The sequence below is a fragment of the Neofelis nebulosa genome, chromosome 1, assembly GCF_028018385.1.
Source record: "Neofelis nebulosa isolate mNeoNeb1 chromosome 1, mNeoNeb1.pri, whole genome shotgun sequence".
Classification (NCBI taxonomy): Eukaryota; Metazoa; Chordata; class Mammalia; order Carnivora; family Felidae; genus Neofelis; species Neofelis nebulosa.
Window position 1 is genome coordinate 176,102,687 of NC_080782.1, and position 19,365 is coordinate 176,122,051.

A 19,365-nucleotide genomic window follows, 5' to 3' on the forward strand; every position below is an offset into this window, starting at 1 on the left:
GGACATATGCATTTTGTATGTGGGACAGATGTGGATTCTGGGGAGCCCAGGGTGGACTTCAGTGGCGTGAATGGTGGCCCCCAAAAGACAGGTCTAGATCCTGACCTGTGGGACCTGTTGTGTTAACCCTGACACCAAGAATTTAGACTTTTTTTCTCCAGAACTGTGAGAATAAATTTCTTTCTTTTTAAGCCACTATGTGGTAATTTGATATGGTTAACATAACACTCTACTATGGTCCTTCCTTCATTGATACCCTATTTGTGCACCTACCATATTACTTTCTCTTTGGATGATTCTTTCACCTGATAAAACTGATGTCTTTCTAGTATGTTCTCCTAACATTTGGTCCATACTTCTGTAATAATCCTTATTGAAAGGTATGTATGCTGATCTCTGCTGTAAAATGTGAGCTGCAGGGGGTAAAAATCTATATTTTACCAAGGCACCGTGCACAAAAGTAGGTGCTCAACGAGTATTAGTAATAAGTATTAGCTCAGCAGAAGCAACGAGTATTTCTTATTCATACTTGTTTTCCCAAGGCTCAGTACATCAGGATCAGGTGCCCAATAATGTCAACGCAGTGGAAGGGCCTTATATTAGGTAGTGTCTACTTCAAACCACCATCAGAATTACTTCTAGACTCTAGCTGTGTACCTGACCTATGGAAAACTGGTGTCCTGCCGGGGTAATCCAGCTAGGACGCTTAGTGTTAGTTACTTCGTGCACTTACCTGTTCTGTTGTGAACAAATATAAATTGTCAGCAAGTCCTTTGTTCGATAAACTGAACTCTTTCCCACTATAATTTTTATCTAGTGGTCTTGACTTTATACGTTTGAACCAAATCTCTCCTTTGTGACAGTGTAGCAGGCTGGCAGCCTATAGTTTCTTTAACCATTGCACTTCTTTTGTGTTTTCTAGACTCCCATTATTCTACTCACATCTGGTTTTTAGTGCTTCTTTTAATAAAAATTGTAGGAAAATCAAAGAGGTTGAGGGGAATAAGTGTAGAATAGGAAGAATTGAGAACATTGGGTAGATTGAAGGAGCTTGGGAGATAGAAACTTAAGAGAACTGTTAGCTCTCTGTTTGGGATGCCCCCTTTTTTTATATATATATTTAAAGCATTCATGGGAATTTCTCCCTCCCCCTCCCCATCCTCCTGCCTCTGCCTCTCCTGCCTCTGCCTCTCCTGCCTCTGCCTCTCCTGCCTCTGCCTCTCCTGCCTCTGCCTCTCCTGCCTCTGCCTCTCCTGCCTCTGCCTCTCCTGCCTCTGCCTCTCCTGCCTCTGCCTCTCCTGCCTCTGCCTCTCCTGCCTCTGCCTCTCCTGCCTCTGCCTCTCCTGCCTCTGCCTCTCCTGCCTCTGCCTCTCCTGCCTCTGCCTCTCCTGCCTCTGCCTCTCCTGCCTCTGCCTCTCCTGCCTCTGCCTCTCCTGCCTCTGCCTCTCCTGCCTCTGCCTCTCCTGCCTCTGCCTCTCCTGCCTCTGCCTCTCCTGCCTCTGCCTCTCCTGCCTCTGCCTCTCCTGCCTCTGCCTCTCCTGCCTCTGCCTCTCCTGCCTCTGCCTCTCCTGCCTCTGCCTCTCCTGCCTCTGCCTCTCCTGCCTCTGCCTCTCCTGCCTCTGCCTCTCCTGCCTCTGCCTCTCCTGCCTCTGCCTCTCCTGCCTCTGCCTCTCCTGCCTCTGCCTCTCCTGCCTCTGCCTCTCCTGCCTCTGCCTCTCCTGCCTCTGCCTCTCCTGCCTCTGCCTCTCCTGCCTCTGCCTCTCCTGCCTCTGCCTCTCCTGCCTCTGCCTCTCCTGCCTCTGCCTCTCCTGCCTCTGCCTCTCCTGCCTCTGCCTCTCCTGCCTCTGCCTCTCCTGCCTCTGCCTCTCCTGCCTCTGCCTCTCCTGCCTCTGCCTCTCCTGCCTCTGCCTCTCCTGCCTCTGCCTCTCCTGCCTCTGCCTCTCCTGCCTCTGCCTCTCCTGCCTCTCCTGCCTCTGCCTCTCCTGCCTCTCCTGCCTCTCTCTACACAGAATATTTTAGTTCAGCCTAGAAATTTGAGTGCCTATTTTGAGAATGGTACTGTGTAGGAAGCAAAGATGACTGAGTATGTCCCCTACCTAATTTATAATTTAGTATTATTTGCTACGGATGATTACAGGCTGATGAGGGTAAATTTTTATAACCTGTAACTTCCACATCTAAACTGCATTTATTCCACTGGTGTTGCTCTTGCCAAAAATATTTTTTGGAATTTTACTTATAACTGCTGTCAAGCTCTTTTGTACATATAAACATATTCTGTAGAAATCACTTTTTTTCTCTGTGGTAGAATTTTTTGGGAAACACTGTTATTTGGAGCTACATGTACAAAACAAGTGAACAAATTGAAAATGCCAGTTTTTTCTTTTTTTCTTTTTCTTTTTTTCTTTTTCTTTTTTTTTTTTTTACTTTTTTAAACTTAAGGCGAGGAGCTGATTTAGATGATCTCTCAAGGTTATTTCTCTCTCTAAACTTAATGATGAGTTCCTGGCAAATTGCCTCTGAAAGTAAATTCTAGAAGAGTTCCGTAAGTGCTGAGACCAGTGGTATGTTGAGGGAATAAGGGTATTCGAAGACTTTCTCAAGGTCTTTGAAGGCTTATACTTCGATGTGTAAATTCCGGCATCGAGAAGTTTGCAGACCTACCATATTACTTTCTCTTTGGCTGATTCTTTCCCCTGATAAAACTGATGTCTGTGGCTGCACAGCCTCTGAACAGGTCTGTAGATGTCTAGGCAGATCAGTTAGGTATTAGGTGGTGCTCCCTGCTTTGCTTAACGTTTTGTACCATTCCTGTCCTTTTCAGATCACACGTTCTGTTTATCCCATTATTTCCTCTGCTTTTAGCTTCTCTCTTTTTTTTTTTTTTTTTTTAATGCCATTGAGTTGGACACCGTTGCTAGCAAGAACCACTTACCAATTGCTTTGAATTCTAGTGCTTGTCCTGTTTATGTGGATGAATTAATCAGTTTTTCTCTTTAGTAACCAAACTCACAAGAATTACTTTGCATGTGTCTTGAATGTCCTTGTACTTTTCATTCATGTTAAGCATTAAAGTTTACCAAGACTCGAGAGAAAGATAAGATGGGTGATAACAAATCTGTACTGTCTGTTTGGTGCCTGGTTCCTCTCTAGTTTAAACGGTTGAATCTACTTGCTTTGGGTGTCCTGTGCTTTGTTCTATACGGAACAGAATATCCTCTCACTTAATTCATCATTTCCAGAGGTTTTAAATGGCTTTGGTCATTTTTTATGACTTACATTCTGGGGAAAAATCGAAGTGTCTGGGATTCAAGGCCAAAGACCTAATTCGATACACTAACTTCCTATTCGTTTTTTCATTATGGTATTTTCTCTTCTAAATAATAAAAAGATTGTCTACATAAATAAGTAACAAAATAAAAATAATAGATAATACTATTTTTTAAAGTTTGAGAGAGTGTGAGCAGAGGGAGAGGCAGAGAGAGAGGGAGAGAGTGAATCCCAAGCAGGTTCCATGCTGCCAGCATAGAGCCCAGCTCAAGACTAGATCTCACGAACCAGGAGATAATGATCTGAGCTGAAATTAAGAGTCAGATGCTTATCTGACTGAGCCACCCAGGCATCCCTAGATAATACTCTTTTTTTTCATTTTTCTTAGTTTATTTATTTGAGAGAGACAGAGTGCGAGCTGCGGAGGGGCAAAGAGAGAGGGGGACAAAGGATCCAAAACTGGCTCTGCACTGATCAGAGTGCCTGATGCAGGGCTCGAACCCACAAACTGTGAGATCATGACCTGAGCCAAAGTCAGACACTTAACCTACTGAGCCACCCACGTGCCCCTAGACAATATTTCTAAAAAGTGTTTATAAAACCAATTTTTATAGAACACCAGGTTGTGTGTGTGTGTGTGTGTGTGTGTGTGTGTGTGTGTGAGACTTTTATATAATACTCCATCATGTTTAAATTATACTTCTCAGTAATTTGCAGTAACATGGATGGAGCTGGAGAGTATTATGCTAAGTGAAGTCAATCACAGAAAGACAAATACCCTATGATTTCACTCATGTGGAGTTGAAGAAAACGAACATAGGAGAAACAAAGGAAAACCAAGAAACTGACTCTTAACTATAAAGAACAAACTCCTAGTTACCAGAGGGGAAGTGGCTGGGGGGGATGGGTGAAGTAGGTGATGGGGATTAACAGTACACTCACTTCCCATGATGGGCACTGAGTAATGTATAGAATTGTTGAATTGCTATATGGTACACCTGAAAGTAATATAACTATGTGTTGGAATTAAAATAAAAACAAAAAATACTTCTCAGTGGTATTTCACATGGAGAAACAAAATAAATCCATTTTTTACTTATAGCTAATGAGGAAAAGCCAAAAGTGATTTCTTGTGCAGTCTTTTCCAGTCATGAATATATGCTTGTCTTTTGAGAATGATATCTGTGTAAGAATCATCCATTTGTTCTCTTCATTAAAATGAAAGTCACTTTAATTTTTGGAGGTTTTTAACCATAAGTTATAATTTGGTTCTAAGGTATAGTTTCTCATTTCATTTCTCATTCCCATCTATTAACTGATTACTTTTATTTTAATAGTGAATTTATGGCAGAAGAAAGTAATGAAAAATTTTGGCAGTTTTTGGAAACTGTACAAGAATTAGCCATTTATAAGCAAACAGGTAGGTGATGTGCATATTATAACTTAAAGGTTTGGATTTATGTGCATACGTTAGATATGTCTATTTTTAACATTAAGGGTGAAGTGTAAATGCTTAATTGGGTTAGTAAATCTGAATATTAAATTTGAAAAGATGTTCTCCTGGATGTTTTCCTATATTCCAAGCATCCATTTCCAAAAAATAAAGGTCTTAACGCTTTATTTTAAGAAAATTCATATAATTGACAGTGTTTGCATACTGTTTTATAATCAAAGAGAAATAGAAATTGTTGAATTATGGCTTTCTTTTTACCTAGATTTATATGAAATAGTATTACTTTTGTATCTAGTAGTGTTGATTTTTTTTTTTTTTTTTTTTGCCAAAATACTTGTAAGCTCTTAAAGAGATTTTTTAATACTTGCCTGTAACAAATCAGGTAATCTGTATGCTTTCATTTCACTATCTAGAAGATAGTTACTGATTCCCGCTTCTTAAATATGTACGAATATATATTACAAATGTGTACATACATCTATCTTTAGAATGGGCATGTGTTTATTAATGTATTCTTAGAGGTCAGTAGATTAAAGATAATGAAATTAGGTTTTAGCAGCACAGGTTAAAAGGTTAATTATTAATTATTATAAAGGAAAGCTGTTTTCCTGACTCTACAGAGAATGGAATAAATATTAATGTGGACCCCTCAAGAGCAAATTCTTTAGCCTGGTAGACATGGGGAGAACTTCTTACTATGGAGATTAAATAGTTTAGAGAAAATTTACTATGGTGATTAGTTTATGATTTTGTTCTGGAGTGTAAATGTAAGAGAAACAACAGTTTTGAATATTTTAAGTGTTCATTTATTGGACTCCTTTTGGCTCAAGTGGCCTTGAATTTCAGCAATTTGATGATTTCATGAGACAGGTTTAAAAAATAGAGCAGACATGCCTTTAGTGATACTTTAAACTGAAATATTTTCAAACCAAGTAATTTGCTTTTTAAAAAAAACTTTTATTACTGAAAAGCTTCATTATTATCATTATTTGGGTCACAAGAGATACTGTGCACTGCTTTAGATACTGGGAATACAAAGATGAATAAATGTGATCTATGGTCCCTGGACCCCACAATATTGTGAAGGGGACAACAGAAGAATGTTAAGAGCTTCGCGGGATATGGACGACATGGAAGTGCATGAAAAAGGGCATGCAGTTATTATTTCAGAGAGAGCAGGGCAGCCTTTCTAGTGGTGAGTGTAGGAGTAGAGTCTGGAAGACAGGGACAGCCAGGTGGTAGGGAAGGGAAGGAAGCAGGAGAGAGGGTGGAATGCACAGAGGAATTTTGACCACTTAGAAGTCAACTTGCAAATCAATGGGAAACTGTCATTGATTGGCTTTGTATTTGCCCTGACAATTTTGGTTTTGGTATTTAAGGTAAAAATAGGCTAGATTAATATGTAAGATTCTGGTAGTTTAAAAAAAATCCACCAAATTTTGTGTCTCTCACCTAAGCTCCTAAATGCAACTATCCCAAATCTTTGGTTCTCAGTATGTACCTTATAGCCTTATTCAGTGCCATTTTCCATTGGGGAAGCAATCTGGAAAATTATTTTTACAAATTTTGAACTCTTTAAGTTGCTTATATGTAGCCACATATTTTAGCTAAATGAAATGACATGCGTGGACAATCTGATGGCAGATGACTATTAACAAGTTGGAATATAAGTTTAGGAATATGTAAGCTCTGCTTCAAGCATATAATGTAGGAGGTGTGTATTTCAGGGTTGAACCTAAAAGAAATTCTACTAAATAAGAATTACTAACACTGAAGATATAATTCTGTTAAAATCATTTATAATGGCAAGAATGAAGTGCATAAGCTGCATCATTGCTGATGTTGTTAGGTGTAGGAGAGAATGGCGTATATGAGGAGTTAAATATGTCAACAACTGTCAGATTTACTGAATTTACTTCCAAGATATTATCCTAGAGGAAACATTTTAAATCCCCAGTTACTTGTAACTTCTTAGGTTGTTGAATCTCCATGAGACCCTGTAAATACTCTTCACTGAAGAATAATTCCGGTGATCTACTTGTCTAAAAAAGTTGTAAATGTTGAAGATTTAACATTTCGAATACAGGTGCTATTTCCATGCCATTTAGTGAGAACACGTTACATTGTGTGTCAGCAAATTAAGACCTTTTTAAACATTGAATTGCCTGGTTTTGCAACCATTTTAGATGGTTTTGCTACAGAGTTCTATTTTTGTCAATGCTTCAAGATTCAAGTGGCATGATATTAGCTAACCTATGAGTTTTGTGTGGTGAGTTAGAAATGTCAACCAAGGTTTATCTAATTCCAGAGTCCCTATTTATTTTTACTTATGTGCTCCACATAGAAGAAGCTCATTCTCAAAGTCCTTGAAGATTTCTGTGGTTTTTACATAAGTAGAGTTGCTTATGTATTTTAATGGAAAGATTTTCAGAAAATGTTATGACATTTCTAATTCAGTTACTTGTAACTGAGAACTGGGTTTGGATAGGAGGATGATTGCAGTTTGGATGTGTCACATTTGAAATGCTTGTCGAATATCCAAGTGAAGATCTCCCATAAGGTGATAGATGACGGAGATTTAGGTGGTAAAAATCTAGGCTAAAGTGTAGGATTTGGGAGTTATCAACATGAAGAGAGCCACTGAAGTTACAGGGAGAAGGTATAGAAGGAGAAGAAAATAAATCCCAAGGGCAGAACCCTGAAGAACATCAATGTTTAAGAACCAACCAGAGGAAGAACTAGAGGATAGAGACTAGAAGTACCCGTAGAGGCAGGTGAAAACCTAGAAAGCACGTTGTCATGAAAGCCAGGAGAATATTGATAAGTGATGGATGTTATCAAATAGCATAGACAGATCAAATAATGTGAATATTAAGCTTTTAACAACAGAAAAATTATTGATGACTTAGTAGTTTCACTGGTATAATAACTATGGTAGGTTGAGGTATGAGTTGAGGTTCGAAGCAGAGATAAGTATTGTTAAGTCTTTCAAAATTGACTGCGAAGCATGACAAGATGCTCAACATCCCACTCATCATCAGGGAAATACAAATCAAAACCACAGTGACCTATCCCCTCACTCCAGTCAGAATGGCTAAAATTAACAACTTGGGAAGGATGGGTATTGGCAAGGATACAGAGAAAGTGAACCCTCTTGCACTGTTGGTAGGGATGCAAACTGGAAAATGGAATGGAGATTCCTCAAAAAGTTAAAAACTGGGGCACCTGGGTGGCTCAGTCAGTTAAGTCTCTTCATCTCTCTGTAAGCTGAGTCTGTCTCATCATCTCAGCTCAGGTCTTGATAATCAGGGTTGTGAGTTCAAGCCCCATGCTGGGCTCCATTCTGGATGTGAAGCCTACTGGGGGTGGGGGGAGATTAAAAATAGAACTACCTTGCGATCCTGTAACTGCACTACTAGGTGTTTACCCAAAGAATACAAAAATACTAATTTGAAGGGGCACATGCACCCCAATGTTTATAGCAACATTATCAACAATAGCCAAATTATGGAAAGAGCCCAAATGTCCATCAGCTGACAGATGGATAAAGATGTGTGTGTGTGTGCGCGCGCACACACACACACACACACACACACACACACACAGGAATATTACTCAGCCATAAAAAAGAATGAAATCCTGTCCTTTTCAATGACCTGAATAGAGCTAGAGAGTATTATGCTAAATCAGTAAGTCAGAAAAGGACAAATACCATATGATTTCACTCATGTGGAATTTAAGAAAACAAACAAACATAGGGGAAACAAAAAGGAAAACCAAGAAACAGACTCAACTACAGAGTTACCAGGGGGGAGGTGAGTAGAGGGATGGGTTAAATAGGTGATGGGGATTAAGAAATGCACTCGTGATGAACACCGGGTATTGTATATCTAAGTGTTCAATTGCTAAATTCTACCCCTGGGTGGTGGGGGGGGGGGGGGAGGTGGGGAAGATTGTGAAGCAAATAAGATGAATCAGTAGCAGCCTATGGAGGCTGCTGCTTTCTCCCCCGCAAAGGTGAGAGTAATTTATGTATATTAAATGCCAATAGGCAAAAATCAAGTAAAACATGAGGCTGGAAAAAGAGGAAGGATATTGAAAGGGCCAAGTTGTTATTAGCAGGTTGGTTGGTAAGTCTGGATTCAGTGATTTTAAAACTTCAGCTGAAGTAGTCCAACACCTCCATCTCACGATTGAGATGATGGTGCAAGTTAAGCCTAAATAACAGATGCTTACTTTCTTTTTTTTTTTTTTTTTTTTTTTAATTTTTTTTCAACTTTTTATTTATTTTTGGGACAGAGAGAGACAGAGCATGAACAGGGGAGGGACAGAGAGAGAGGGAGACACAGAACGGAAACAGGCTCCAGGCTCTGAGCCATCAGCCCAGAGCCTGAGGCGGGGCTCGAACTCACGGACCGTGAGATTGTGACCTGGCTGAAGTCGGACGCTTAACCGACTGCGCCACCCAGGCGCCCCATCAGATGCTTACTTTCTATAAACCCCTGACCCCTACCTACATCCATCTCTACCTTAGAGACCTTGACAGTGACCAGTGACAAAACTTGATCTCAGTTGACAGGCACTACTGACGTTTGTTTCTGTTGACGATCTTCCCTGTTTTCATGGAGGACTGATCCCTGTTCGATTGATATAGTCTTAGTTATGTTATGATATTAATTTTGGCTATTTTTCTGTTGGCCCTGCAGCTGTTATGTCTTTTTTAAGATCATTTCTCTAATCTGTACTGCTTTTACTGTTGAAGGTCAGTCTTACTTGTGTTACTTTTTTATTCTTGAGGGAAGCTAACCATAACTTCCTGAGAAATCCCGTATAGTTTGTTAAAGAAGTAGGAATGAATGTGCACACCTATTCTAGAACTCTTTAAAAGTACTATATTGGGAAAGTATCATGGCCTAGAATGAAGAGACTTCCTCATTTTTTAAATACTCCAGAAATGTTTTGAAGGCCTATTTTATGTGCCAGGAGCAGAAAGGTACAATTGAAAGCCTAGAAAAGATTCCTTGCATTCGCAGCTTATAGCTTAATGGAAGGACAGCATTATTAAGTTACAAATAATTTTTAATTACAGTTTTGAGAATTGACCTAGAGATTGTACGGCCCTGTCAGAGTGTATGACAGGATCTGGGCTGGGAGGTCAGAGAAAACTCTTTCCACAACAGTGGCATTTAAGCCAAGGTGTGCTAATAGGAGTTGGCTGAACATGCACTGCCTACCCTCCTGCATTTCAAATGGAAGGAACATCGTGTGAAGGCCCTGAGTGGTTAGCCCCCTCTAGCTCTGGGCATTGTGTCTTGGTCCCCCATAAGCAGTAGTGAGTCGGCTGGCAATCCTTTCTTCCCCTTACTGCCATCTGATTTTGTCCACCAGTATTCTTAGTCTTTATCTTTGTATTCTTAAGTATACATAAACTTCGACTACGTGCTCTGTTGGCTTTGGTGATATTCTTTCATTCCCAGATAATATTTGTGAGGAATCTCCAACCTTATGTTACTTTCCACTTAATTTCCCTTTTGTGGCAGTTTTGCTGGTTGTGTGCTTTTCTGTGTCACCGGAGCGTGCAGCGTTGACCTAGTCTTCTGTAAACCTCCACTCCTTCAGTTATTCTTGTTCTAGTTAAGTATATTCAGAGCTCACCCTCAAACTTGATGCTGCATTTCCTCCAATTATTTCTTGGTTATGTGAAGTTTGCTGCCTAGTTGATGCCTCATGAATAACTCCTAGGAATGATGACCTTGAGTTCTTCACATGCATGACTATGTACGTGTGTGTGCATTTTGTACTTCAGGTTTTTAACTTTAAGGTCCTATAGTTTTACTGGAAAGTGCTGCAGTGCTAACCATTCTGAGTCTTCATTCTTAGGTATATAGATTCATTGTTCCTCTTTAATTCTGGACAGTTTTCTTGAATTACGGGGTTTCGTATCGTCGTTGTTGTTCGTTCTGTTCTATTCCCCTGATTCTCTGTTGGGGATATAATTATACATACTATAGGTCTCCTTGGCCTGACTTCTGTATCTGTCATTTACTCAGATCTTTTTTTCATTTTCTCCTCCTTTATTTCTGATTCATTGTCAGTTCACCTTTCCCCTGCATTTGGTATTTCTGTTTTTCCCAATTCTTTTTACTTTGGTGTTACCTCTAGTTTAGTCTGTATTTTATGGTATTCTTTCTCGTTCTTTCCTCCATTCTTTCAGTACAATTTTCATATCCCCCTGTATTTTAGTTCTCTCACTCTTGAGCTTTTTACCCAGAGCTGTAAGGGGGTTGAGGTTTTCTTTTTATCTTACTTGCAAGCCAAAAACTTAGCTTCCCACAGTTTCAAGGATCAGACATGAGACATGAGACTTCTGGATCCGAGCCGAAAGACTTTATAACTGACCAAGGGAAATCTCCCCAGTCGTCCACAGCTTTCTCTTATCAGCCAGGACCCATCACAGTAATTCTTGAGACTTACTACTGGCCTTTCGAAAGGATCTGTGATTGGCACGATAGACCGTATGAACTATTGAATCCTAAGTTGGTTGTAATTCTGCATTACGTACTCCACCCTGTCCTCTGCTTGGCAAGCGAAAGTTCTAATGCGTTTCCGGCTTTCTGTCCGTACTGGTAACAGATTTCCTTCCTTTTTCACTCCATGTAGATATGCGTGTCTGTACCTATTGTCTGATGAAGGTCAGACCTTACCTCATCCAAGATAGGTCTTTGTACTTGTCATAGTGGGTTGGACTTGAAACTGACAGAACCACTGGTAGGGAAGTTCCCTTGCATGGAAGAGAGTTAACCACTAAGACCTGATTAGGGGAAATTTTTGAATGTACTGCCCAGTTCTTGAACTGTAATCTCTTATTTTCTTTTCAATAATAGGCAAAGTAGAGGACCACTTTTTGCCTGATTGACCATACTATTTTGTCAGTATGTTCACTATCAATTAACAAGGACTTCTTCTAATCCTGTCAGTTTGACCCATGGAGCTGGGTCTTTTCTCCTCCAAAAATCCATGTTTCTGTCAGCAATCCATCTCTGATCTGTCACATACTGTGAAGGATCTGAGATTTTACCATTTCCAAGCTTACAGATTAGTTTCGTGGATACTGACAGAAGACCTAAAACCCTGGACGAGAGGCAAAGGACTTTATTACTCAAAGAAAAAGCAGTACCCACCATGTCCACATTATTTGTGCTGGCTCCCTGAACCCCAGTTCCCATAGAGCAACATAGAAGTCAAGATGGCACCTGTACCATGAATGGGTTGAGTTAAGGAGAGGAATCAAGCAAGGGTTAAGAGCCCAGCGCCTTTGAGCAAGCAGTAAATACTGCAGCAGTCAGCAAACACCCAAATCTCCCTCACCACCCCCAGAGTTTCTCCATTCAGACAGTACCCTTTCCTCCTCCCCCAGGAGGGTGTCTGTAGTTGCACATCCCTTTTGTCCTCCCTTTTCACATCTGGGAACTGTGAGTGAAGATCTGGGTCTGCCCCAGCTCAGCTCTTTTAATGAAGTTTCCATCAATTGATAGCTTAATGCCAAGGAGTAAAGGAGAGAAGACATGACCAGGGAATGTCTAGGGGCCAGTTTATGGGCGTCTGCGCCAGTTGGCTCCTGAGCTGCTGTGCTGTTACCTTACCATCTCTGGCTGACACAGTGGCAACAATGCAGATGATAAGTATACCTCAGGTGGTGTAGAGAAAAGAAAAGGGCAAAAATATAGTTCTTTCCCTGGTTATTCCAAGAGTGTCACCAGGCCCTCTGTAGCTCTCAGCTTCTGTTCTCCTTGGCCCTCTCCATCAGAATGATCTGTCTCCCCTGGGGTGTCAGAGTTCTTAAATTCTAGGATTCATCCTCCTCTTTGGTGTCTTCAGGATCTTTGGAGATGGGTTTAGAGGAAACCAGCTTCAGGTTATTCTATACAAGAAGACCTTTCTCTTCTTTAAGGTCTGTTTCAAATTCTGTCTCCTAAAGTATTCTGGACATACTAATTGCATTTGGCTATGTGCACTAAATCTGAGTAGAATTTATTTATACATGTCATTTAAAATTTATTAACGATCATATTCTTCAATTTTTGCGTGCTGTTCATAGTCTCCTCTTAAATGATAAGTAGAGCCTGTATCTTCTCCTTGTTATTATAACTCCATAACCTTGGAGTGAATTGATCTGATATGCTGGCATCTTCCAAATAGATTGACAATATTATTTTTACCTGGACTTACATTGATTGTACCTCACTGGAAGATCCAAATGAAGTTAATAAAACAGATCTTGATTTTCCACTTTTCTCTAACCCCAGCCATAACCAAACTTAAGAAATGATTGTATATTAGTTTTACAGTAGAGGTGTGCCAATGTATTGAAAATGAAATGACGTCCTTTTATTTTGAATTTTTTTTATAGAATCTGCTTATTCTTATTACAATTTAATCCTGAAGAAAGCTGGACAATTCTTAGACAATTTACATATCAATCTCCTAAAGTTTGCTTTCTCTATAAGGGCATACTCACCAACTATTCAGATGTTTCAACAGGTACGTAAAAATACCCAAACTATAATTGACAAAGAGGCATGCTGGTAGTATACATAAATCTATCTTAATGTGAGTATCTTTGGTTCCAAAGGATCTACAAACTTACAATACCTGGTTCCGTAGCCTATCATTGATTATATTATCATTGTTCTTGATTGTAATTGAATATATTATATAATTTTATAGTTCTGTGGAATAAGGAGATTATGAGGACAAATCATTATTGACATGAACAGTAATGAAAGTTTTAATTTGGAATTTTTTCAATAACTTTGAAGCATGTATTTCCTACTATGAAGTTGATTTTGTTAAAGTATTTGATTCTGTGTGTAGATATTTTTTTACTTAGAGCAATAACTTGATAGTAGTTGATGAGTTATTTTAATCAAAGGAATGCATGAGTTTTAAAGATTATATTGTAATTATCAACTACTGTAGCTAAATATAATCTTTGAAATCTTAGATTGCAGCTGATGAGCCCCCGCCAGATGGTTGTGATGCATTTGTGGTTATCCATAAAAAACACACCTGTAAAATTAATGAGATTAAAAAGCTGCTGAAGAAGGCTACTTCAAGGTAAGTTAATAATAGCCTTTAGTGAAAGGTATGGTTTATAAAAAGAGATGAGGGTTGAAATAGAAATTTCTTATAATAAGCAGTGTCTTCATTAAAAATTTGTATTAAAGCATGTACTCTGGATTGAAAAAACTGAATGGGCTGGTAGTTAAGTCCTTTCAGTATTTTGTCTCAATTAGCTTTTGATTTTAGAATATAAATTATATCAAAATACCATAAAATACATGAAATGTTTTATATAATCATAAAATGTTTTCTCAAACATGCAAAATTGTGTATTTATTTTGCTTCTCTTTATTTTTTAAGTTTATTTGTTTTGAGAGAGAGAGAGAGAGAGAGAGAATGAATCCCAATGTGGGGCTCGATCCCATGACCCTGGGATCATGACCTGATCCTAAATTGAGTCGGAAGGAAGCCCAACCTACTAAGTCATCCAGGTGACCCTGGCCTCCATCTCTTTAAGCTGAATGTATAACCTGGGAATAAAAAATTAATAATACAGTAATACAGAGTATAGAGTTGCATTGTTATAATGTATTATTCAAAACTTTATTTATTTTTTTACTTCTACATATTTAATACAAAAGGATATGGATAGTCAGAAGGAAATTATTAATTTATTTGTACCAGTCTGTGTTTTAGTGCCTGATTTATCTGTACTTTCAAAAGTATTAAAGTTGTTTCTCTAATTTTGAAAGAGCTATTTATATGTTAAACAGTAATATAGATATAGTAATTCATATCAGTACTTCCCTTAGTTGTTGGAAACCTTTTAAAATATTTGCTTATATTTTGTATTAATTTTTTTTTTTTTTAAATTTTTTTTTTCAACGTTTTTTATTTATTTTTGGGACAGAGAGAGACAGAGCATGAACGGGGGAGGGGCAGAGAGAGAGGGAGACACAGAATCAGAAACAGGCTCCAGGCTCCGAGCCATCAGCCCAGAGCCTGACGCGGGGCTCGAACTCACAGACCGCGAGATCGTGACCTGGCTGAAGTCAGACGCTTAACCGACTGCGCCACCCAGGCGCCCCTATTTTGTATTAATTTTAATGTACAGAAGGCTTTTTATTTTTATGTAGGCAAATTTTGTGTGTGTGGGTGTGTGTGTTTATAGTTTTTCCAAACATGCATGAGAGATGTTACTAAATTTTACAGTTGCTTTCCTAAAGTTTTTCCTTTCATTTTACCTTAAACTTTTAATCCATTAATTTTAAACTTTTAATTTATGTAATTTATTATTATCAAAGGTAAGGAGCCAGATCTTTTTCCCTTCAGATGGCTAGTCAATTAAATATTCATTATATTTGTTATGCTCTATGACATAGCTACTCTGTATATTGCCTGTTTCTTATAGCAATGCCATGCTGTTTTAGTATTTGTTTTAAAATATATTCTGATACCTAATGATACAATTTCATTGCTACTTTATTTCCTCCAAATTTTTTATAGTTCTATGCATTTTTTGATGCTTTCAAATTAACACTAGAGTCCCTTTTCTCCTGCAAAAATTAGCATTGGTAGGATTTTAATCAGAATTATGAGGGGTTCCTGGGTGGCTCAGTCAGTTAAGCATCTGAATCTTGATTTCAGCTCAGGTCATGATCTCACAGTTCCTGGGACTGAACCTCACATCAGGCTCCACACCGACAGCACGGAGCCTGCTTTGGATTCTCATTCTCTCTCTCTCTCTCTCTCTCTCTCTCTCTCTCTCTCTCTCTCTGCCTCTCCTCCACTCACACCGTCTCATTCTCTCTCTCAAAATAAATTAAAAAAAAAAAAAAAACAATTGTCTCGCAACAGATGACATGGTATGTCTTCTATTCATACTGTCTTTAAAATGTTAACGTTTTGTAGTAATCTGTGTTTTTTAAATCAGACATAGTGGGGTGCCTGGGTGACTCAGTCGGTTAAGCATCTGACTCTTGGTTTTGGCTCAGGTCATGATCTCACCATTTGTGGGATTGAGCCCCAAATGGGGCTCCATTGCTGACAGTGCGGAGTCTGCTTAGGATTCATATTCTCTCTCTCTCTCTCTCCCTCTCCCTCTCTCTCTCTCTCTCTCTCTCTCTCTCTCTCTCTCTCTCCCTCCCCCACCCCCCCCTTGCATGCATGTTCTCTCAAAATAAATTTTTTTTAATATAAATTTTTTTAAATCTATTGAGATGAATACAAAGTTTTTCTCATTGGACATACTGTGTATTATGGTAATAAATGTTAAAATATTATACTATCTTTGTATTTGTTAATGGTGTGAGATTATCTTAATTTCTCTTAAGATTGCTTATGTTTTCATTAAGATTCATGCTTTTTTAATAGATGAGATTAGATTAGCTATTATTTAAATTATTAATGCTATCTTTTTATTTTTTGGAGAGAGCGAGCAGGAGAGAGGGGCAGTGGGAGAGAGAGAGAATCTTAAGCAGCAGGCTCCACATTCAGCACAGAGCCCAACACAGGGCTCAATTCCATGATCCTGGGATCATGACCTAAGCTAAAATCCAGAGTTAGGTGCTTAACCAACTGAGCCACTGAGGCTAATGCCACCTATTTTTTTTTTTTTTAAATCATTCTAGCTTCATATAGTATATTAGACAACTTACCATGTTATTTTTGTAAATTCTGGTATTCTTTTACATATAAATACCATTGAAAATAAGTATACCATAGAAATTACCAATTCCTTTTTAAAAATACAGCAACTTATTTCTCAAAGGAGTTTGATCCAGGTGTTTAGTACTCTTATGCAAGTTTTAGATCCCTTAGCTTCTGTGGAAAGTACCCTGTGCTGTGTTTTAGGGGTCCAGCACTGAATTTTGTTCTGTTTTTATTATTTAAGTATAGTTGATATACAACTTTGTCTTGTAATTTCAGGTGCACCACGTGGTAATTTAACAATTCTGTCCCTCATGCAGTGCTCACCATGAGAAGTGTGGTTACCCTCTGTCACCACACAGCGTTATTATAACATTATTGGCTGTATTCCTTCTGCTGTACTTTTCATCTCCATGACTGACTTATTTTATAACTAGAAGTTTGAACCTCTTCATCCCCTTCACCTATTTTGTCCATCCCCCCTACTCTTCTCCTGTGGCCCCCAGTTTGTTCTGTGTATTTATCCATCTGTTTCTGGTTTGTTTTTTTTTTTAGATTCCACATATAACTGAAATCATATGGTATTTGTCTTTTTCTTATTTCACTTAATACCCGCTAGGTCTATCTCTGTTGTCACAAATGGCAGAATCTTCAATTCCTTTATAGCTTTATAACACTAACTGGGAAATTGTCAGCCCTCATGCATTTTTTTTCTTTTCCTAGTGCATTTTTAAGCATAATTTTTGGTAACTTTCAACATTCTTAATTTTTGATGACTGACTTGATAATTTTCTTAGTCAATATTTAAATATTAAACGTAAAGTTAAATTAAGATTAAGAAAAATATTAGCATCAAGCATTTGGGAGAGGCAGTCTGCAGTGGGCCCTCTGAGTCCTTGCATGTTCTTGGTCTGACCAGTAGAAAGTGGCTCTTTACTCGAGCCATTTCTCAGGGTTGTGTTTACAGCAGGCAACCTGGAGGAATGAAGTGATTTTTTTCCTTTTGGAAAGAAGAGCAGGCTTCTTTACTGCTTGGTATAAAATAGTAGTTCACCAATTAGTGTTCCTCAGCTATAACATATACCCTCTATTTGTGTAGTATCTATCCATTTAGGTCCATATTTCACAGGGGAGGGGCAGAGAGAGAGAGGGACACACAGAATCCAAAGCAGGCTCTAGGCTCTGAGCCATGAGCACAGAGCCCAATGCAGGGCTTGAACTCATGAACCATGAGATCATGACCTGAGTTGAAGTTGGACGCTTAACCGACTGAGCCACGCAGGCACCCCAGTTCTTGACCATTTTTGGAAGTAGGGTAGGATGTTGACAGACTGTGGCTTTCTGGGAAAGGAAGGGCAAGGTCCCCATGGTTTGGTGAAGACAAAAGCTCAACACTTTTTTTTTTTTTCTACTGCTCCCCTCTCTCTCTCTCCCTCTGCCATTTTGTACTCTCTGTGTTCCTGGCTTGGTGATAGCAGTTTTCTGATAACTTGCTGTAGCCCCTGCCATGACTCCTTGATATGTGTTCCTCCAGGAAGAGGCACCCAAACTCAACTGATGGGGTTTCGAAGGTGTTCACAACGGGCAAGAGTTTAGAATGATCTCTAGACCAATTCAGTGAAGTTTTATTGTTTTAGCTTCCATGAGTGAATAGCAACTGGTACTGATATTGTATATGTTTATACGGTGAATGCTCATGAAGTCTCCAGGGAGATACTCATTCAGGGACTGCCACATGTACTGTCTGTTCCCGGGTGAATAAAACCTAGAATCCCAAGGGGAGAAAGTTGAACTACAATCCCAACTTGAATAACTGAGTGGCTGCTGAAATTCCCAGAGGCAGTTTCGAGTACAGCAGCGCCACCTACCTGACTCAGCCACCAAGTGTAACCCTTTTTCAAAAGCAGCTCTTAGTAAGAGCTCTTACTGAACCTGAAGACCTGACCCAGGGAAGTCTCATGACTCTGACATCTGATGTTTACATTTTGGCATAGGTCAAGTAGGATTCAGTGACTAATGAGATAGATGGATTCCACAAGTCTCTCTGGTCAGTTGAAAATGGTATATTCAAGAGCATAGTTGTCTTGCTCTTAGCATGATCTTAGATTTACATGAAAAAGTGGTAGCTGCCCTTGGGGACAAACCATGTGCCCCATTCCACTACCTCAAGTGAAGTTTCTTGGCTCAGTGGAGCTCTCAGTCCACAGTGGTTTTTCCTTAATGCCTGGACTAAGTTACTGGTCTGTTCAGCTAAGTTAAAGCTGGATGTATCTTTTTTTTTTTTTTTTTTTTTTTTTTTTTTTAAATATTTGAAGAGAGACAGACAGCATGTGAGCAGGGGAGGGGCAGAGAGAGATAGATAGAGACAAAGAATCTGAAGCAGGCTCCAGGCTCTGAGCTGTCAGCACAGAGCCTGATGTGGGGCTCGAACCCATGAACTGCGAGATCATGACCTGAGCTGAAGTCAGACGCTTAACCGACTGAGCCCCCCACCAGACGCTCCAAAACTGGTGATGTCGGCAGTCTGCTGCTGCTGTTCAGTCAGGCCCCAGCTATGTAACACCAACAGCAGATGTGTTCATTCAGTGGGCAGAGTTCAAGGCAGTCCTCCTACCTCTGACCCCTTGATGAAATTTGGTACACTTATACTGACTCTTGGGCTGTTGCCAGAGGCCTACCTATCTGGTCTGCCAGTTGGGGGACTACCAACCGGCAAAGCATAGGCACCCCTCTTTGGGGCTGTATGCTGCGAGAATAAATCACAGCTTCCCATCTGCCAGTCTGAGTAGATACACACGGTGTTAGACCCATTCTTGTAGTCTGAGTCAAGTTAAGCTGCTTACCACTTAAAACATAACAATGTACTAGCCAAAAAAAGGTAGAATGATTTTTTTCCCTACCTCCTGATCAAAGATCTGTGCTGTGGATCT

At 39.4% G+C, this 19,365-nt stretch overlaps 1 protein-coding gene across 1 annotated transcript in view; it reads left to right on the forward strand.

Moving 5' to 3' along the window:
* Positions 1-19,365, forward strand: part of UGGT2 (UDP-glucose glycoprotein glucosyltransferase 2) — a 192,092-nt gene that overhangs the window by 12,577 nt on the left and 160,150 nt on the right. The window contains exons 2-4 of the mRNA XM_058681695.1: positions 4,608-4,690; positions 13,134-13,264; positions 13,728-13,840. Coding sequence (XP_058537678.1) covers positions 4,608-4,690; positions 13,134-13,264; positions 13,728-13,840 — 327 coding nt within the window. The remainder of the gene's footprint in view (positions 1-4,607; positions 4,691-13,133; positions 13,265-13,727; positions 13,841-19,365) is intronic.